This window comes from Aplysia californica, unplaced genomic scaffold, assembly GCF_000002075.1.
Source record: "Aplysia californica isolate F4 #8 unplaced genomic scaffold, AplCal3.0 scaffold00630, whole genome shotgun sequence".
NCBI classification, from domain to species: Eukaryota; Metazoa; Mollusca; class Gastropoda; order Aplysiida; family Aplysiidae; genus Aplysia; species Aplysia californica.
This window is the reverse complement of record NW_004797900.1, coordinates 129369-149285: the sequence shown is the minus strand read 5'-3', so window position 1 is coordinate 149285 and position 19917 is coordinate 129369. Positions and strand designations below refer to the sequence as shown.

At 37.8% G+C, this 19917-nt stretch overlaps 2 protein-coding genes across 2 annotated transcripts in view; one reads left to right on the top strand and one right to left on the bottom strand.

Moving 5' to 3' along the window:
• Positions 1–7235: 7235 nt before the first annotated feature.
• LOC101860843 lies at positions 7236–18978 on the bottom strand. Its single transcript, XM_005107776.2, has 11 exons — positions 18892–18978; positions 18009–18095; positions 16751–16999; positions 15453–15534; positions 14691–14886; positions 13744–13811; positions 12604–12680; positions 11885–11979; positions 10807–10910; positions 8851–9111; positions 7236–7420 (listed from the first exon to the last, which is right to left on the bottom strand). The coding sequence occupies exons 2-11, from the start codon at positions 18072–18074 to the stop codon at positions 7332–7334; spliced, it is 1287 nt and encodes a 428-aa protein (XP_005107833.1). The 5' UTR covers positions 18075–18095; positions 18892–18978; the 3' UTR covers positions 7236–7331.
• A 100-nt stretch (positions 18979–19078) lies between these two features.
• Positions 19079–19917, top strand: part of LOC101863612 (NADH dehydrogenase [ubiquinone] 1 alpha subcomplex assembly factor 2) — a 9474-nt gene continuing 8635 nt past the window's right edge. Inside the window, exon 1 of the mRNA XM_013087736.2 lies at positions 19079–19330. Within this exon, the coding sequence (XP_012943190.1) occupies positions 19201–19330 (130 nt within the window). The 5' untranslated portion in view covers positions 19079–19200. The remainder of the gene's footprint in view (positions 19331–19917) is intronic.

The following is a 19917-nucleotide window of genomic DNA, read 5'->3' as shown; positions in this document are numbered from 1 at the left end:
GTTGCATGATCTAAGCACTATCAAAGTGAGGTTTTTGGTAGAAAAGTTGTAACGCTGCCTGTTCAAAGGGGGAGACGAGCGTGCCTGATATTGCTGAGGCTGTCTCATGCTGCGTCTGTTGTGTCAAAGAGATCTCAGAAATTTGTCATTCGTATCATGAAATGTTTCTCACTTTGTTCTAGGCATTTTGAGTTTTGCCTTGCGCAGTCGCTGAATTTCCTGTTTTATTCTAAAAAGTAATACTTGAAATGTGAATGTACTTTGTGTTCTGTTTTTTTTTTTTCTTTAACCTTTTCCCTGTTAATTTCCTATTTATCACTAGACTTTCAATGATGATGTCAGCATTTTTCACACTACTGCTGTCGGCCATGTTCGCCTGTAGAGTCTCCCAGAAATTGACGTGCGCCGTATTTCACTGTGTTATGACACGTACATATATTGTAACATATATATATATATATATATATATATATATATATATAGATAGATAGATATAATACAATTTATATATATATATATAGATAGATAGATATAATACAATTTATATATATATATATATATACATTTGTATATATATATATATATATATACATTTGTATATATATATATAGTGATGCTTGAAAATTATATCGCTCTCAACTGAAGTCATTTTAATGTGTCAGTTGTCAGAGTTGAAGCAGACGTCGCTTACATTTTTGAAAGTACACAAGACGATGCAATTGTCAATCCTTTTTTTTTTCCCTTGCCCATTTACATGAGATTGACGCCATCTGATTAGTAGAAAAAAGTGCATATGATCGTGTCCAATAGTGTATTACGTGCATACTTAACAATTGCCAGTCCTTATAATAAGCCTTGTTTTGTTTTCGAGTACTCCATGTCCAAACAGTTTTGCTGCCAGTTTTTAGAAAATGTTTTATTCGCTGTGATACTACAAGTTTCAGATATTGCAACAACTCACGTCGTCCTTATTTCAGCATTAGACCATCTCATCGAGTCACACGCCATCAGTTTCACAAAATGTACTCATCAAACGTTCACACACAATATCGCCGGTAAGCTGTCCTAATGTGCTTAGCCCAGAAAGAAAGCAACATTTTACAGGGGAGAGGAAAAAAACTGTGTCTTTTTTTTCACAATTCTGCCTACATGATGGGGTTTTTTTTTCTTTCCTATCAAAGATTTATCGTCCTTATCTCTCCTACTTCTTTTTTGTGTTTGTAACTAGTACTCTCTTGTAACACATCCCCATTCTTCGGCACTTATATGACCATATTGTGTTGAAAGTGCCGTAAAACTCTTACTAAAACTAAAACTAAAAACTTTTCATCTTTTAGAATTTGAATTTTGACCAAATGTTCCACAGAGTAACTAACTGAAAGAGAAAAATTTTTTTCTCCAAATTTTGGGCAAGGTGCATTTGGACATCTGCTGGCCGACAATATTATACATATATAATATATTGTATTTTATTTCTGTACACACTGTGGGTCTGTGAGAGAATGATGTGTTTTTTTGTGCAGTTGTGTGAAATGTTGTTTGAAATGTCGTGCAGTTTTCTCTCAATTGTAAAAGAAATTTCACAATAAATGTGAAAAAAAGTTGTTTTTCAAAATTATGTAAGAAAATAAGAGGCCTTGTTGTATTTTTTATAATTATTATTACAATTTATTATTATTATTAGTTATTACACGCGGATGGCTGGGGGTACCACCGGCAGGTCCCTCCGACTTCTTTACTTTCCCTCCTTTGTTCTGTCTGTCTTTTACTCCCCCCGACCCCCCCCCCCCCCCCCTTGCACTAAATGACCATTGTGTCATTGCGCCTCTCTTTGCTCAAACAAACTGGAATTCCTCGTGGTTGAGGCTTGGACTTGACTGTCCCCGTGGTTTTATGCACCCCGCAGAATTTAGCAAAATTTGATCATTTTCTGCATAATTTCTGATTATTTTCCTATATCGTTCTTTGCTAAAATGAACAGAATCGCATAATTTCACATTTTTGGGCTCAGTTTGCATAGTTTCAGAATTTAATTTGCATAAAACCGCGGAGATAGACTTGAGCTGTGCTGTAGAATGCATTGTGAAAAATGACAGTTTGACAAAAACTGTCATCTGTCTTGTCTTCAAAGACTTTTTTTTCCCTGTCATTTGGACCTATTCCTTGTCCAAAGATAGTCCGCCTCAATGGGTGGTTGCAGGGTGCTCTGGCGTGCGTGGTTTGCGCCTTCTTTATCAAACATCTGTCATCCTTATCTCTCCATCTTTTTTGTATGTTACTCTCTAGTAAAATCTCTAATCTTTGGCACTTGTATGACTTTTTTGTCTTGTAAGGGCCATAAAACATATACAAGTGGGTGGTTGGCAGGTGCTCTGGTGTGGTTTGCTCCTTCTTTCCTATCTAACATCTATCGTCCTTTTCTCCCCTCCTTCTTTGTTGCGCTAGTTATCGCTTGTAACACCTCTAATCTTCGGTACTTCTATGACCTTATTGTGTTGTAAATGCCGTAAAACTTTTACTCAAACTAAAAAACTTATACTAAAACAAAGACAAGAAGGAAGACGGAATGTCATTTTCCCATTGTTTATATTTGTGTGTGTGCCTCTAGAAAGGTACCAAAAGTCGCCACAGACCATTTTGAGCTACCAGCTGATAATGACAAAAATCACTTTTTTGACCAAAAAGTGTCTCCATAAATTTAATGATAGTTCCACCATTTTTATAACAATGTGTCAGGAGGGTTTTCATTGATTTGACCTCTAAATATTTTATTTTGAATACTTTTGAGACTAGGGTATTTTTTAAAGTTTGTATACGTGTCCTAAACTTAAAAGCTAATTTTCTCAAAATTAGATCTTTACACCTTACCTCACAAAATGTGCAATATCTCAAAAACTACTTGAGATATCTCACAAATTCAATGACCCCTGTGTTGAGCATTGAGTGTCCTGCAAGGTACAAGCCTTAACTCAAAATGGTCAAAATTCGACTTTTGGTACCTTTCTTCAGGCACACACACATTTATTTCGATATCATTGAGATATGGATACATTATATGTAAGAAAATATGGACACATAATATTTAAAAAAACTGTCAACATGTAAAAGAAAAGAACGCACATTTCTGACACAGAAGGAGAATCCCGATACAACTGTTCCCTCCGTGTGATAAGATGGCGGGGGGTCTCCGATATTTGGAAGGGGAAGTTGGTGGCATCATGGCATCCTAAAAAGTGAAAGCTTCGTTTCCTGTATAGAAGCCTTGCATCAAGTGGGCATAGATTTGAATTGGAAACCAATATCTGGTGATGTCATTATGAGTCTTCATCTTCGATCAAAAGGCATCCTTTTAGTAAAGGCTTTGGTGAGATAGAAAGGAGAATACAACCACACTTTGATGAAAAGTATTTCCAAAATACAACCACACTTTGATGAAAAGTATTTCCAAAATACAACCACACTTTGATGAAAAGTATTCCCAAAATACAATCACACTTTGATGAAAAGTATTCCCAAAATACAACCACACTTTGATGAAAAGTATTTCCAAAATACAACCACACTTTGATGAAAAGTATTTCCAAAATACAACCACACTTTGATGAAAAGTATTTCCAAAATACAACCACACTTTGATGAAAAGTATTTCCAAAATACAACCACACTTTGATGAAAAGTATTCCCAAAATACAATCACACTTTGATGAAAAGTATTCCCAAAATACAACCACACTTTGATGAAAAGTATTTCCAAAATACAATCACACTTTGATGAAAAGTATTCCCAAAATAAAACTACACTTTGATGAAAAGTATTTCCAAAATACAATCACACTTTGATGAAAAGTATTCCCAAAATAAAACTACACTTTGATGAAAAGTTTCCCTAGCCCTATGCACCGCATATTTACCAACCATTTAAAAGTAGTAAACTCAAAATACTGATGGTGAATTTGTTAAAATATATACAGTAAAACCTTGAAAAGACAAAATTCACTGGACCAGAGAATTTCTTGGCGGTAGACAATTGACATGTTGGTCAAGGGAAGTTGCATTAAGGATTTATGTATAGAATATTTCGGAATAAAGAGGGGGTAAAAATCTCAGGGAACTGAAGCTCTTTTGTGGTAACAGAAATTTTGTGTAAATCAAAGTCTTGCAGAATGTGTGTACAAAGTACAGATAAGTGAGTAAAAGTACGTATAAAGTACATATATATATATATTATATATATATATATATATATATGCAATGGCAATGTCCATAGTACCGATCAGATCTTCGAGTATGGCTTTGATTATGAGAAGTGAATTGTGTGAAAACACAAACTAAACACTGACAAAATTTGCTTCTTCTCAAGTAAAAATATCACAGATTGCTCATGTTGATGAAAGCCGGCCGGGCCGGGCAGAGAACCAGCCAGTTTGCAGTCACTTGTGAGTCATGGTATATATCTGTCCCCGGGGTTTTATGCACCCCGCATAATTTAGCAAATTTGATCTTTTTTTTGGGGTATAATTTCTGATTATTTTCCTTTATCATTCTTTGTTAAAATTAACAGAATCGCATAATTCCACATTTTTTGGGCTCAGTTTGGATAATTTTAGAATATTTCTTGCATAAAACGACGAGGACAGATATGAGGAACTGCTGTGGAATACGTCCATAAAATCATATGTGAAACATATAGATGTACTTTAAAATCATACTATTATTATTATTATTATTATTATTATGACACAACGGACTGAAACATTGGCAACTTCAACAAATATTTCCTTTTTGTATATAATATATCAAACGTATATAATATATCAAACGTATATAATATATCGAACATTGTGTTAAAAATTAGTATCCTGTGAAAAAGTACAGATTGGATAAGAAAATAATCGTCGAAGTTTGTAAGGACCATGAACATGGAAGACACAGAGTCCTGTTGTGGAAAAAGAGTTTAAAGTTTTAGTGCGAAGGAAGAAGGAAAGAGCATCTTGCAATTATGAAATGACACACATTTATATTCTTATAGATATATATATATATAATGATAATTATATGAATAGCTAACTCTAAGTACCATAAGAGTACAGGAACGTCGGGAAGGGCGTGGATGCGTAAAATATCCACAGTCATTCAAACATTCAGCTGTCCCTGTGGTTTTATGCACCCCGCATAATTTAGCAAAATTTGATCATTTTTTGCATAATTTCTGATTATTTTCCTTTATCATTCTTTGTTAAAAAAAAACCCCAGAATCGCATAATTTCACATTTTTGGGCTCAGTTTGCATAATTTCATAATTTTTCTTGCATAAAACGATGGGGACAGCTATTCAGAAACACAACAAAATATCTTCCCAACACAATGATAGAGATAGACGCACCACAGAATATCTTCCAAATCGAACGACAAAGTCAGAAACGCCACAAGATATCTTCCCAACAGAATGACAGAGTCAGACACACCACAAAATATCTTCCAATTTAGAAACACCTCAAAATATCTTCCTATTCAGAAACTCCACAAAATATCTTCCTATTCAGAAACTCCACAAAATATCTTCCCCGGTGGGAGTAGAATCGTTCCAAAAGCTACCGGAAAGTATTCTCTAACACAGAGTAACATTATGGGTGGGTGTACTTCACAGGCAAAATAACAGAGGCGATGAATTTCCGGAAAAATCCAGAAATCCAGATTCTTGAAATTGTCCGACTTGGGGCTGATCGTTGAGAAATTATCACACTCTATATATATAAAAAACAGCCTTGATACAAGATGTAGTAGACAAAATGATTGGTAAATTTCAAATCCCCACATGCATGTTCCCACAGGGTCAGAAACGTTCAGGATATTTTTTTCTCAAGCCAACTGGCACCTCTGATGAATTAATAGAAATAAAATATTCCTATTGAAACTGAAAGAAAAATGTGAGGCGAGCTGACAAAATGAGTTACTTCTCACAACCTACAAATGGAGATACTGGCCAAAAATCGACACTAGGGTGAAATTCGCATTTTCTATTGAGGCTGCAATCTTAAAGTACAAAATGTCTTTTCTTATTTCACACTTATAAATTGTAAAAAACTTCACCTATAAGCGTGATGTATCTATTTCCTATAAATTGTAAAAAAATTCACCTATAAGCGTGATGTATCTATTTCCTATAAATTGTAAAAAAATTCACCTATAAGCGTGATGTATCTATTTCCATACGGATAAAATCCGAGAAGTAACTCATTTTGTCAGCACGCTTCACAAATGATTATACACGTCGTACCAATTTGTACGGGCCATGAAAACAGAAGACAAAGAGTCCTCCAGAAGGAAAAAGTTACGTGTATGTTACTATTATTGTGTGGACAGTTCTGTTGGGATAAAGTCTTCACTTTGACAGAAAAGATATCGCAGCTTGTTGATGAGTGACCAGCCCACTGCTACGATTCACTTGTGGTACCAAACAATTCAATAATGGATCTGCCGACTTTTCTATGACTAAAAAAATAAAATAAGCTAAAAGTAGATTGAATAAAAAAATCCACTTGGCAGTGTATTCTGGGTGTAAGCCCACAACACAAACACACATACACACGACACGAACACACACGATAAACACACACACACGATAAACACACACACACAACACACACGATAAACACACACACACGATAAACACACACACACAACACAAACACACACGATAAACACACACACACGATAAACACACACACACAACACGAACACACACGATAAACACACACACACAACACAAACACACGGCAAACACAACAAATCTCGACCCGCCAGAAGCAGTTACACAGTACTCGATCTAGCTAATAATATCCCTCAAAACAACAACATTTTTACGGCAGCAAGCGAAGAACGAACAGCTTATTATGTTGGTCATTCCATTCAACGACACATTAAAAACCACAGATTTCGTTGAGTGTACATGGACTTGAATATCAAGACACTGAATAAGTGAGCATACGTGTGATTAAACAAAAAGAAAAGAAAAAGAAAGCAAGTGTTTCTATATATAGATAGATAATGCTGTTACAGGGATTATAGAGTAAATATTGCTCTTTTTCTTTAGAAGACATTGCTTATAAAAAGATGTTTTCAATGTCAGACACACATTGGAGTCAGTACACATGAAGCTGCTGCAACCAGCATTTTGTATCAAATCATTTCAATAGAAACGTCCAAAAAGAAAGAACTCTGCATAAAGCTGCTGCTTAGACAGGTTTCTTAACGTAAAAGAGGACACTTTAATATGTGGACTCCAGTGTATACACAACAAAACTCAAAAACACCAGTCGGAAAGTTTATAACTAATCGTACAAGTCTATGCTGTCGGCATCAACGTTCACGTCCTCTACGTCGCTCAGCTCAAGGTCGCTCAGGTCAAATTCAACTTTACCTGAAAATGAAAAACAGAAACAAATGATTCACCCAAAACAAGAAGCCAAACCATGATGTTCAAAGACAACGCCTTGTCATGTTGCAACAAATATAATGTTAAAATTTCCGCTTTCATATTGGATAGATAAATAATACTTTCTTCAGTGATTACCGACTTCTTTTTACTTTTTATATGTGAGGCATCATGGTGAATTCAGGCACTCGTCAAAATAACCAAAGTGGAGAAACAGGCATTTTTCCACCAGTTTCGCAATATTTTAATCAAATTTTGGGTTTTACGTTCAACCCTTTTTTGTCCAAATAAAAACACATTTCCATGTGAATTATATTTAAAAAGTTGATATGTGTTTTTCAGTTTTCAAGGACACTTCAGCTATTGAAGTTACCAAACTTTGGTGGCCATTTTCTCGCTATTTTTACAGCTGAAACCAAGTGAACTTTTCAATCACAAATATCTTCACTTCTGCTCAAGATAGATGGGTATTTTTTTCATCAAAAGCAAGATAGATGAACAAGCTTTAAGATGATACCAATAACTCCACATGCATAAAAATTGACGAGCGACTGATTCCACCGCATCGTGACCCATATTCTGTACGATGTATAGCGAGCCAGTGTCGATCTGTGACTGCTAATAACTTTAAACCAAAAACAGAGAAAGCCCTCTAAGTTGTCCTGTTGCAAACGGTATAAAGAGATGGATTTTAAAAAAAGGCTAAATGTAATATAATAATAATAATAAAAATGTAGATAATTTCTATAGCACCCACTCCCGTGTGAACACAGCTCTAGGCGCTTTACATAAATGGATCATGTACAAACAATATTCACGCACACGCACACACAGGCACCCAAAAAAAAAAACAAAGATGGGTCTAAAAAAATGGCTAAATATGCACATAGAGAAGATTGTTAAAAACCTGTGCTGGACTTAGAGTGAAAGTGAGATATCTTCTACACAATGGAAAGAGGTAGTAGTTACCCTCAGGTTGTTGAACCACACCCATTGTCCTGTCAACTCTCAACCGTTTCTCTTTATTGTCAGTCCATCATGAACTGCTTTTTTCTTTTAACAGTAAACTAAACGATGAACAGAAAGTCAGATATATCACTGTGTGAATGCGCCATGCTACTCAACAGAAACAAGAAGTATTTGTGTGGCATTGAGGTGAAATCACGCGCTTGTCCAAATAATACAAATTGAAGAAACTGGCTGGCATTTTTCTGACAGTTGGGCAATTTTCATCAAATTTTTTTTTTTGCCTCAACACTTTTTGTGTTCACTGAAACAACGACTCAACGACCGACCTGTGCGTCTGTTAAACAAAGCAAAGACTCAACGACCGACCTGTGCGTCTGTTAAACAAAGCAAAGACTCAACGACCGACCTGTGCGTCTGTTAAACAAAGCAAAGACTCAACGACCGACCTGTGCGTCTGCGACCAGATTTGTAGATGGAACTTTTCACCCTGGGGCTGTGGACACTTCTGGTGGTTTCCTCGCGGAAGTTGTTCGTCAACATGTCGTCCTCTTCGTTCCCGAGGTCCCCGTCGCTCAGGTCACTGAGGTCGGAGAGGTCAGAGAGGTCACTGAGTACATCGTCGTCAAGGTCAACGGCCGCCAGGCTGCGGTGTCTGCGCGGGGAGAGCCTGAGGTTTGTGACCAGGTGAGGGCGACGGTTGTGTTTACCTGCACACACACACACATACAGATTTTCGATTTTAAAAAAGTTTTAGTAAGAGTTCTACTGCACATACAACTCAATTAGGTCATACAAGTGCTGAAGATTTTTAGTTTTAGTAAGAGCTTTAAGGCACTTGCAACACAATAAGGTCATGTAAGTGCCGAAGATTAGAGGTGTTACAAGAGAGTAACAAACACAGAAAACAAGGAGGGGAGATAAGGACGATAGATGTTTGATAGGAAAGAAGGAGCAAACCACACCAGAGCACCTGCCAACCACCCAGAAGTGCTGAAGACTACAGGTGTGACATAGAAGAGAAGGAGGAGAAAAGAATGGCAGATATTTGACAGGGAAGAAGAAACAAAGCACACTAGAGATGTGTTTGGGAATTTGTCCATAGAGTTGTTAGTAGGCCTCAGTTGTTGAGGATAGTAGGCCTCAGTTGTTGAGGATAGTAGGCCTCAGTTGTTGAGGATAGTAGGCCTCAGTTGTTGAGGATAGTAGGCCTCAGTTGTTGAGGATAGACAGTTATGTTAAAGTATTTCTTGGGGTTTTTTTGCTCCTTTTCAGTGGGAAGATTTTTTTTAAAAAGCCCCCCCCCCCCCCCCCCCTCCACTTCCCTAACAATCATCACAATCTGCAACAGACATCGGTGACCGTGGTTCTCCAATTATTCCTCCACTCAGATGCTCTAACCCCCCCCCCCCACATTATCATGATGTTCCCCGTCACCTTCTGTAAATGAGTTTCTCTAGGTCTGCCCCTGCCTCCTTTGCCTTCTATTTCTCCAGTGAGAGAAAGACGTTGGATGTTTTGACACACACACACATAAACCCCACAAACAAATAAACCAAAGAGCACATTAACTCTTTGCCATCATAAGCACTTTGGGGGAAAATCCAAAGAACCTGGGAGGTAAACATCGCCGATCGGCGTTTTGTGACGGGAACGGAAGTTCAGCGTTCTTGCCGATCGGTGAGATGTGACGGCAAAGTGTTAAGCCAGCACAACTCACTTGCTCTCGGCGATGAGAACACAAACAAACAAACAAACAAACATCACATTAAGCCAACACTACTCACTAGCCCTCAGAGACGAGTAAACAAACACACAGTACATTAACCCTAGCCGTACTAAGAGTATCGTGGAAGGAAAAGAAATCAAATGAGGTAGTGCTTGATGAAACCCACGTGGGACGCTCACTGTTAAAAACAATCAGGAAACGACAAATGCAGTTTTTGGGACACCTTAATAGACATAAGGGTCTTGAACATCTAGCTCTCACTGGCAAAATTGAGGGCAAGCAAGGCAGGGGTAGGCCCAGAACAACATACTTAGGGAACCTAAACAAAAGGGTAACAGGGAAAGATCTGGGAAACGTAACTTTTTTGAGAGCATCCGAGCAAAGGAATGAATGGAGAACCATGATCGCCGATGTCTGTCGCAGATCTGGCACTGGATGATGATGATGATGATCCATAGGATGAGGGGAACTCTGTGCCACCACTTTTCAAAAAGGAAATTTACTCGTTAATCCGATCCGTACGCTTTGCATAGCAGTCTGTCAAAATGATTTTTTGAGAAATACTGAAAGTTTCAAGATCTTCGTACTAGAAGTATTCTAAAATGTGAATAATACAACCCCGGGGGTGCAAAATGACCCTAGGGCGTATGGATAGGGTTAAGCCAGCACAACTCACTTGCTCTCAGCGACGACGAGAACAGCGCCGAGGTCTGCCCGACTGGCTCCTCCACCTTCCTCTCCAGGTTGTCCAGTTTGGAGTTCAGAGACGAGATCGTGGACCTGGTAACACACAGACAGTTGGGGAAACACAGAGAGTCGTGAATGATGGTCAAACTGTACTGCCTTCTAAAAAGAAAATTACTCCTTTTTTTTAGTTTTAGTAAAAGTTTTACGGCACTTGCAACACAATAAGGTCATATAAGTGCTGATGATTAGAGGTGTTACAAGAGAGTAATAAACACATAAAAGCAGGAAGGGAGATAAAAATGATAGATGTTAGGTAGGAAAGAAGGAGCAAACCACACCAGAGCACCCGCCAACCACCCACAAGGAAACTATGAGAGACGTGGTCCTAAGCGTATGAAAAACTTGGCAAAAATGTTCAAAGCAAGGGATTTTGTAAGAATAACACTATAGCTTCGTAAAACAACAGCACCACAGTATAATATCATACTGCTAGACACAGGACGAGTCATTTGTAGGAGGGTACCGGAACTTAATTTCCTGATATAATTCCTGAGTGCCACAGACATTTTCTGATGTAGCCTCACATATTTCTATCATCCAACTTTGGCAACTTGATAAAAAAAAAAACTTCTGCTGTTAGGAAAAATTTGTCACTGCCTGTCACAACTGTCTGTCCCCGTCGTTTTATGCAAGAAAAATTCTGAAATTATGCAAACTGAGCCCAAAAATGTGAAATTATGCGATTCTGTTCATTTTAACAAAGGAGGATGAAGGAAAATAATCAGAAACTAGGCAAAAAATGACTAAATTTTGCTAAATTATGCGGGGTGCATAAAACCACGGGGACAGAACAGTGGACCATAATTTAGCAAAATTTGATCATTTTTTGCATAATTTCTGATTAGTTTTAGCAAGTTTTACGGAGTACTTGCGCCACATATAGTTCACACAAGTGCTGAAGATTAGAGGTGTTACTAGAGAGTAACATACAGGAACAAACAAACAAATTATATATATATATATATTGTATATAACTAAATGACAATGTAAGTGACCAGAAATCTTACTTCATCTGTTGTATATCTAATCCACTGAGACCCTGCGGAATGGGCGTGGCCGGGGTGTACAGGGGAGGTAACGTTGTTCGCAGCGACGGGGGAATCTAGAGAGCACACGAGAAAACAAAACAAGAAAAACATGATGTGATTTGCCGTGCTTTGTACTGTTCTCAGAAAGTCTTAAAAGAAGGTTTTGGTTTTTAAAAAAAATTTTAAGAATAGCTTTACGTCACTTGCAACACAATAAGGTCATATAAGTGCCGAAGATTAGAGGCATTACAAGAGAGTAACAAACACAAAAAAGAAGGAGGAGAGATAAAGACAATAGTAGTTTAATAGGAAAGAAGGAGCAAACCACACCAGAGCTCCCGCAAACCACCCACAAGAAGATTTTGTAGTATATATTCTTATTGTAACTGTACATCGTCCTTATTCGGTGATTGCTATATATATATATATACAAAAAAGTGGGAATCACAGAAGCCCTTAATAGTCAAGGAATTCATTGTATGAAGACACACAATTCGTCATGGGTACGCGTATATCCCTTCAGATTAGTAGCTTGACCTCCCCTTCATCATCCATTTCACTTTTCCAGGACACACATTCTGCTGTTTAGTTTTAGTAAAAGTTTTACGGCGCTCACAACCGCATAAGCAACATTCTGCAACACATTTGAAGATGCACAGTACTAACATTGTAACAAGCATGAAGAGTCCAAAGCTTACCTTAAATGAAAGGTCGGTGCTATCTCTGCTGAACTGATGGCCCCGAGAGTCGTTGGCGATCTGAACTTCCATCCGATCTGCAACATCAACCACACAAAACACACACATATATACGTGTCACATGTTTCTGAGCCATTATCTGAGGCATTACTGCTGTGAATTCTAAGGCATTGGAATCTTAGCTAACTATTGTAACAGAGTTTGTGGGGGGGGGTCGGCGAATTTCAAGACTGAAATCTAAAACTGCTGGGAAAGTTGATTGAAATACCTACCATTTTCCTATGCTCGTATCTCTTGACAACTCTTTATGACATTCTACTTAGAAACAAACAGGAACACAGAGCTCTGAGACACAAATCGTGGAAGAAGAAGGAGGAGGAGGAGGAGAAGAAGAAGAAGGAGGAGAAGAAGAAGAAGGAGAAAAAACAGAAGAGGAAGACAGACAGACAGATAAACAGTGAGTCAGGAGAACACTTCACTTTGTCCACAGTGTGACTTACTGAATAATAATCATAAATTGCATTTATAGAACGCATTTCCACAAAGAAGTGCTCAATGCACTGAAGAAGAATATAAAGAACATATGCAGACATTTGAAAATTTGGTTCAACACAGAAATATTTAAATTGATCTTTTATAATAATATCATTCAGGTGAAAGTTATGTCATCAGATGACATAAAATACCAACCAACACAACCACATCCAACAGAACTGTACATGAAGACTACACGAGAAAAACGACGGTAGTCAGAAACTGAAAATCGTGAGGGTACCAATTTTGAACGCTTGTTGACTCAAAATGTCTTTCAGTTCAACTGTTGGTTGATTACTGTTGCTAGATTTCCCATTCAACAACACTTAACAATAAACCACCAGTCAAACAAATATGAAGTTATGAGTCCACAAGCTTTTAAAATTGGCACCCTCACAATTTCATGTTGGTGATTACAGTCGTTTTTCCTCAGTGCTCTTCACATGTGACAGAGCTCTCAAATTCCTGATTGCCAAATCTGGGACAGTCAGGGGAAAATCTAGACAGTTGACATAAGCCTGTATCTTCTATTTGCAATAACCTGACAACAATAATCCACATGTACATCCACACGGACATGTGACAAAGACTGGAAGGTTTCCCTACCTATTCTCTTGTTCATCAAACTCAGCTCACAGCGCACTTGCTCCAAACTGTCCGTCAAGTTTTCTTTGCTGAAAAAACCCCAAACAAACAACGATTCTCATTGAAAGGAAAGTTACAATAAAAACTGCATCTATCTAGCGTATATCCACAGTCTACAGCAAGCTTTATGCACGTTACAACTAGTATTACCCTAGTAGACACATGGACAATCAGAAACACTCTCAGCTTCCCGGGAAGCATACAGAGCAAGCAGCCAACTAAGCACACAAACATTGACACACCAATGATTAATTAGCTGCTTTTAAGCACAACTAGGGGGCTATCCCCAAAAATGCTGGTTTGAAAAAAATCGAAGGTAAAGTTTTTAGACCCTTGTTCAGTTTCTTTAAAAGACAAGGAGAGTTTTCTCTATAACCAAACAAATATACACACCAATGAAACCAAACTTCTCCTATAGATAGGGCAATGCTCACTTTTGGTGCGGGTCAAGATTTTTGGAAACCCTCGAAATCTGGGTTAACCCGCTTGTCCTTAAAAGTGATTGATTAATAACTAGACAAAAACTTTCGAGGCAAATTCTTTTTGTTTCAGCGGGTTATATACCTCTCTGAGACAATTTGGATCATCACTCGAAGGTTTCTCTACTCTGACATTGACCTTGGCCTCACCATAGGCTATGCCCAGTCTGTCTGTGTGGTTTTATGCATCCCGCATAATTTATCAAAATTTGATCATTTTTGTAAAATTTCTGATTATTTTCCTTTATCATTCATTGTTAAAAATAACAAAAATTGCATAATTTCACATTTTAGGGCTCAGTTTGCATAATTTCAGCATTTTTCTAGCATAAAACGACAAGGACAGCACAACACAGCAAAAAGTCTGAGTGCTCTGGAAACATATGACATGGCTAGGAACAAACAAACAAGACGACCAGGAAAACTCACACGGTCCAAAACTCCGAGTCCAGACTAGGGGAGAGAGCGCTGTGTCGGCGGTTGGCCTCTCTCGTGTACGTCTGCAGCATGTGTTTGAGTTTGTCCACCTCCAGCATCACGTCACGTTTGACACTGGACAGATGTCGCTCCGACGTCGCGAAGGCCAGCTGACTGCTCATCTTGTCTGTGAGGCCGTCCACTTCATCTACGGACGCAAGTGTCAATATCTCAGACACAGATCTAGTTTGTGCCAGTCTAGCATGAAGCCATCCACTTCATCATCATCTTTTAGTTTTTATTTTTGGGTAGGGGTTTTACGGCGCTCGCAACTGCATAAGGTCACATGAGCACCAAGGGGTGGATGTCATCATCATCTACCAACGCAGGAGTCACAATATCAAAGCTAGATCTCGTTTGTGTTTGTGCCAATCAAACCATTAAGAAAAGAAATTCCTACTTTATGACATATCTACAGCTGATTCTACTAAGATGGCCACCTGTATAAATAGCCACTTTCCATTTCCTTCCTTGTATTTGTTTTTTCTACATATATATACTGGCACTGCATAAAATAATAACCTGTCCAACATGAAATATTTCATCAAAGAATTAATCTGCGCACCCATACGGCCTTATGTAGTTGCAAGTGCCACAAAACACTTTTAAAAAACATCTTTTACTGATATTGTCCAAGATGCCCACCAGTGTAAGACAACCATTCTTCTCCTCGACAAATCGGTGGCTGTCTTGGACAATTCCCTCTGTACTCACTTTTCAGCTGAGAAATTTGTTCCTTGTAGAATCCTCGCTCGTTGTTCAGGGCCCTCACCAGCTCCTGGAGACCGTCGATGGTCTGGACATGACATGGACAGAGACAATTCAATAATTATACCATACGTCTCACAGTTAAGTCTAGTTTTAGTGAGAGTTTTACAGCACTTGCAAAACAAATAGGAATATATAAATGTTGAAGATTATAGGTGTTACAAGAGAGTAACATACATCGAAAAGACGGAGGAGAGATATGGACGATAGATGTTTGATAGGAAAAAAGGAGCAAACCACATCACAGCACCCATTAACACAATTTAAATCATTTAGGAGGTGCGCCTCTGAACCTGCCTGTCAGGGACAACCTGGGCTGACAGAGATACAACATCCCATAAGAAATACAGAGATACTCAGTAAAATGTATCACCACTTGGGAATCAAACTCAGGTGTCTAGCATGCCACATCAAAGGGTCTAACCGCTACACCACAGACACCTGTACATCTCTGTTGATCTGTTCTATTTTTGTCAAATGAGGGGAGGGCTTCAAAAAGTGTAAAAGCTGCCAGTAGAATGATTCTGATGTCTTGTGATAGAAAGGTTTGCTAGCCAGAATCATGCAGAAAGAGCTTTACCCTTAACATGAAAATGACAGTACAAAATTTTAAAAAAGATAATCTAATTAAAATGCAAATCCAACTATGTTAAATAAGATTGACAATGTGTGCAAAACAGTTGTAACAAGGAAAAAGACACAACGCTCAGATGGAAAGGAAGACCGAAGTAAAAAAGTAAAGACACGTCCCACCAAACTAAATTGTCTCTTAGTGTTAGTAAGAGTTTTACAGCACTTGCAATACGATAAGGTCATATAAGTGCCGAAGAATAGACGTGTTTCAAGAGAGTGACATACACAAAAAAAGGAGGAGAGAGAAGGACGATAGATGTTTGATAGGAAAGATGGAGCAAACCACATCAGAGCACCCGCCAGCCACCCACAAGTTGTCCCTTCGACCAGAACCTGAAGGTATTTGCCTGTTGGGGAAGCTCATGCTACAACTGTTTCACTCGTGGTCTCTGGTAAAAATACAGGAAATTTCTTAACTCAAAATAACCATGTCTTTTGTTTGACTGCATGACGTGTTCAGAGAACCAAGTTAACATACACTTCGAGAAAGCAGCTCATTTTTTTCTGTTTGCACCCAGATCTGTATCAAAATATAGTTTAGAAGCTGGATCAGTCATCAAATTTTGCAGTCCAGTTTCAACACTATATCAAGTTTCATCTTTAAGTCTTACCCGATTCTGCGAGTCGATTTGATCTTGCATGTGCAAAACCTGGAAGTCACTAGCACTGTTCATGTTGACGGCCGCATCTGTCGGGGAATCGACAAGTGCTGATCGTGGAGTAAGAGTCGGCCGCTGTTTGCCGAGAGGACTGGAGTATGTGGAGAATCCCCGGGACAACTGTCTGGCTTTCACCGACCTCGGGGTCAACAGAGGAGGAGGATTGCTACGAGGAGACGCTACTTTCCCTGTTAGTTTTTCCTAGAGGATAAATCATAAAATATGGTTACAGTCAAGAAATACTCAAAATGAAAATGATATTTTTTTCTTTGGTTCATGCTCCTACAAAGTGTGATTATCAGGAATCCGTTTTCCCTTCTGAGATCACAATTATGCACAACCCTCACACCCATTATCATTCTCTGTCTGGAACAAAATGAAAGCAAAGAATGTCACCAAAAAAAAAGTTGCAAGCACTATGTAAACAGCCAATTTTTTTAGATATTATTTTTTCAAGAACTGTATGACATAAAATTCATAATAAACAACAGTCTGAGGAGACGGCTGTATCGTCATATTTCACTTGAATCTCATGATTTCCTTTGCCAAGGAGGAATACAGAAATTTTACCGTTTACCTCAAAGTAGAATACACACAAGATATAAGACATGGTACCATTCATTGAGCTTAACCTGCGGTACGAGTTAGATCTGCTTATAGGACACAAGGGTATGAAGGATTATAAATCATTATAATGTACATCATGAATTTCAATACCAGCTTAGTAGATCAAGAGACATTTTTTGGCACATTTCAGACTCACCTTTCAAAACAGTTTAAGACGATTTAAAATTTGAAAGACACAATAAAAACAGAAAAGCAAAAGAAGTTATACCTGGCAATATATTCGAGAACAGTTTTCACATGAGACAAAGTTCAAAAGAAAATTACTTGACGTGAATCAAATATTATTGTTAATGAGATCAATGATTTAGTAATATTTATATAAACTAAGTCCAATTCTGAGAAAAAGTTCTAATATATAGATCTATATGATCTCTTATAATGAAAATTATGAGTTCTATCAGAGGGTGCCCACTACGGATGGAGCCCGATCGGCCCCGATCCAGCAATAGTGGGCACCCTGTATTACATAACAGTTTTATTTTGTGAGAGGTTAAAAAAAATCTTGATCTTTTGCAATCATTTTTAAAAAATCATTTAAACAAACTATTCAAAAAATAACTAAAAGAAAAAAAATATGACTTACCTTCGCTTTAGCCAAATTCTCTTCAGTTTCTTTTACAATGGAGTGAAGTTTGTCCCCCCAATCCATTGACTCATGCCAAAAAAACCCCTGTCATTGAAATGAAAAACAAGCATTTGAAGAATAGGAAGGTATAAAAGACCCCTTCCCCCCCCCCCTTTCTGGAATTCTTGCTAACTACACAATAATATAGATCTAGACCTAGACGCTTGAAATTGAGGGGTAAACAAAAACTATCTTATGAACAAGGATATAATATATGTCCCCATGATATTTTCGAAATATCCTCGAGATATAACATTTAAATATAACCAGAAAGCAGAAACAATCTGCTTTTTCTACGAAATAATTTGGCCCACGGGATACAGTTAAAGTAAGTCCTATGAAGTAAAGCTACAATTTGACTACAAGTACAAGAATCAACAGCTATTTCAAACTATCATGTCACATGCCCTATATCTTAGCCTTGCCTTAACTTAAGGCAAACAACTCATTTTTCAGAAGTAGCAATTAATTTTTAAGGGACTCGAGGCTTTTGACTTTTGTCTTCTGTGCTCGGCAATTTTTTTGCACGAGTCAACAAGACAAAGGTAAGATACAAGTGCATTACATTGTTTGAACCGGGAGCCAGGAGTTGGGAGATAGAGATCTAGAATATCTAGATCTAAATCTAGATCTAGATCTAGATCTAGATCTAGTGATCGGGACACTCCTTGCTTTGAGTTTGAGTTGGGCAGAGTAAAATAGCAGACACACGCAGGTCTGCATGAATTCCTTGAGAAAGAAATTGCAGCATTTTTTCTCTTCTGCAGAACAGCACCAAATATTTACCTACAGGGCCAATACAACAATGTCTGTATATACATTATAAATACATGTACCTTACCCAGAATTAGCGAGCACGATCAGCACTACAGGTTGATACGTGCTTCTCTTACAAGTCTTATAAAAATACAAAGGAATCAAATGGATGGGAACAGTTTACGAGAGTGACGTCCCGTGTTGTTAAAACAATCTTTTGTGCCGAGGGCAAGGGGAAGGGGAGGTCACTGTGAAGAGAAAAACACTTTTACTTTCGCATTCATTCATCGTTTCCTCTATACATACTGTCATGACCTACAGATCCAATTGTTGTGAAACTTGATGTCTTCCAGATTCTAGATCTTGTTAATTTTTCCTACACCGGAGATCTGCAATGGCTAGACGTTTTGGTCTCATCGGCAAATTTTTTGAGAATTTTAAGAATTCATTATTTGTAGCAAAGCAAAAAACAAAATTTGTTGGAACAGATCAGTTTGGAAATAAATATTTCGAAAAAGAAGGAGGTAGGGCCCTGAGAACTCTGCTATGCTCTAGAATCTATCTAATCTAGTATAGAGTCTAGAGATGTTCCAACATGAATATATTTAAGGTTCTTCCTTTTAGTCGAATAGTGTTAGATTTATATCTAGATTTATAGATATAGATATAGATATATAGATCTAGATCTAGGATCTTATTCAAGTTAAGTTTTTAATCTTGTAAACTTTGTGGCAAGCTCAGGCTAAATAAAGACAAGGAATGTTTAGGAAGGTGGTTTCGGGGGTGCATCTAGGGAATTCTGTCCTCAGAGAAAGTTGCATTTGAAAATAGCAAAAGTTGCAAAAAGTTGCAAGAAAAATTAGCAAAAGTTGCAAGAAAAGTTGCAAGACGTGTATAGAGCTAAAACAATGCCACGGAACTATTGACATTGGAATACATTGTTGCCATGCTCATTGCAAATCAAAAGTAACCAATTGAGTTTTGTTAAATCAAAATCAGAAGTTGAATGCGAATGCGAATGTCTACCAAAAAAAAACAAAACTGCATGGAGGTAACATGGTGTACAAAAACAGTTTGTCCTTTGACACATGCGTCAGGTCCTTAAACTCTC

What these genes read in the sequence shown, in the direction of transcription:
- LOC101860843 (XM_005107776.2), bottom strand. Translation starts at nt 18,074, where the DNA reads ATGGATTGGGGGGACAAACTTCACTCCATTGTAAAAGAAACTGAAGAG. An exon ending in AGAATTTGGCTAAAGCGAAG is followed by an intron (nt 17,000 to 18,008) that starts GTAAGTCATATT and finishes TTTATCCTCTAG; the next exon opens with GAAAAACTAACAGGGAAAGT. An exon ending in TTAGATATACAACAGATGAA is followed by an intron (nt 10,911 to 11,884) that starts GTAAGATTTCTG and finishes GTGTGTTACCAG; the next exon opens with GTCCACGATCTCGTCTCTGA.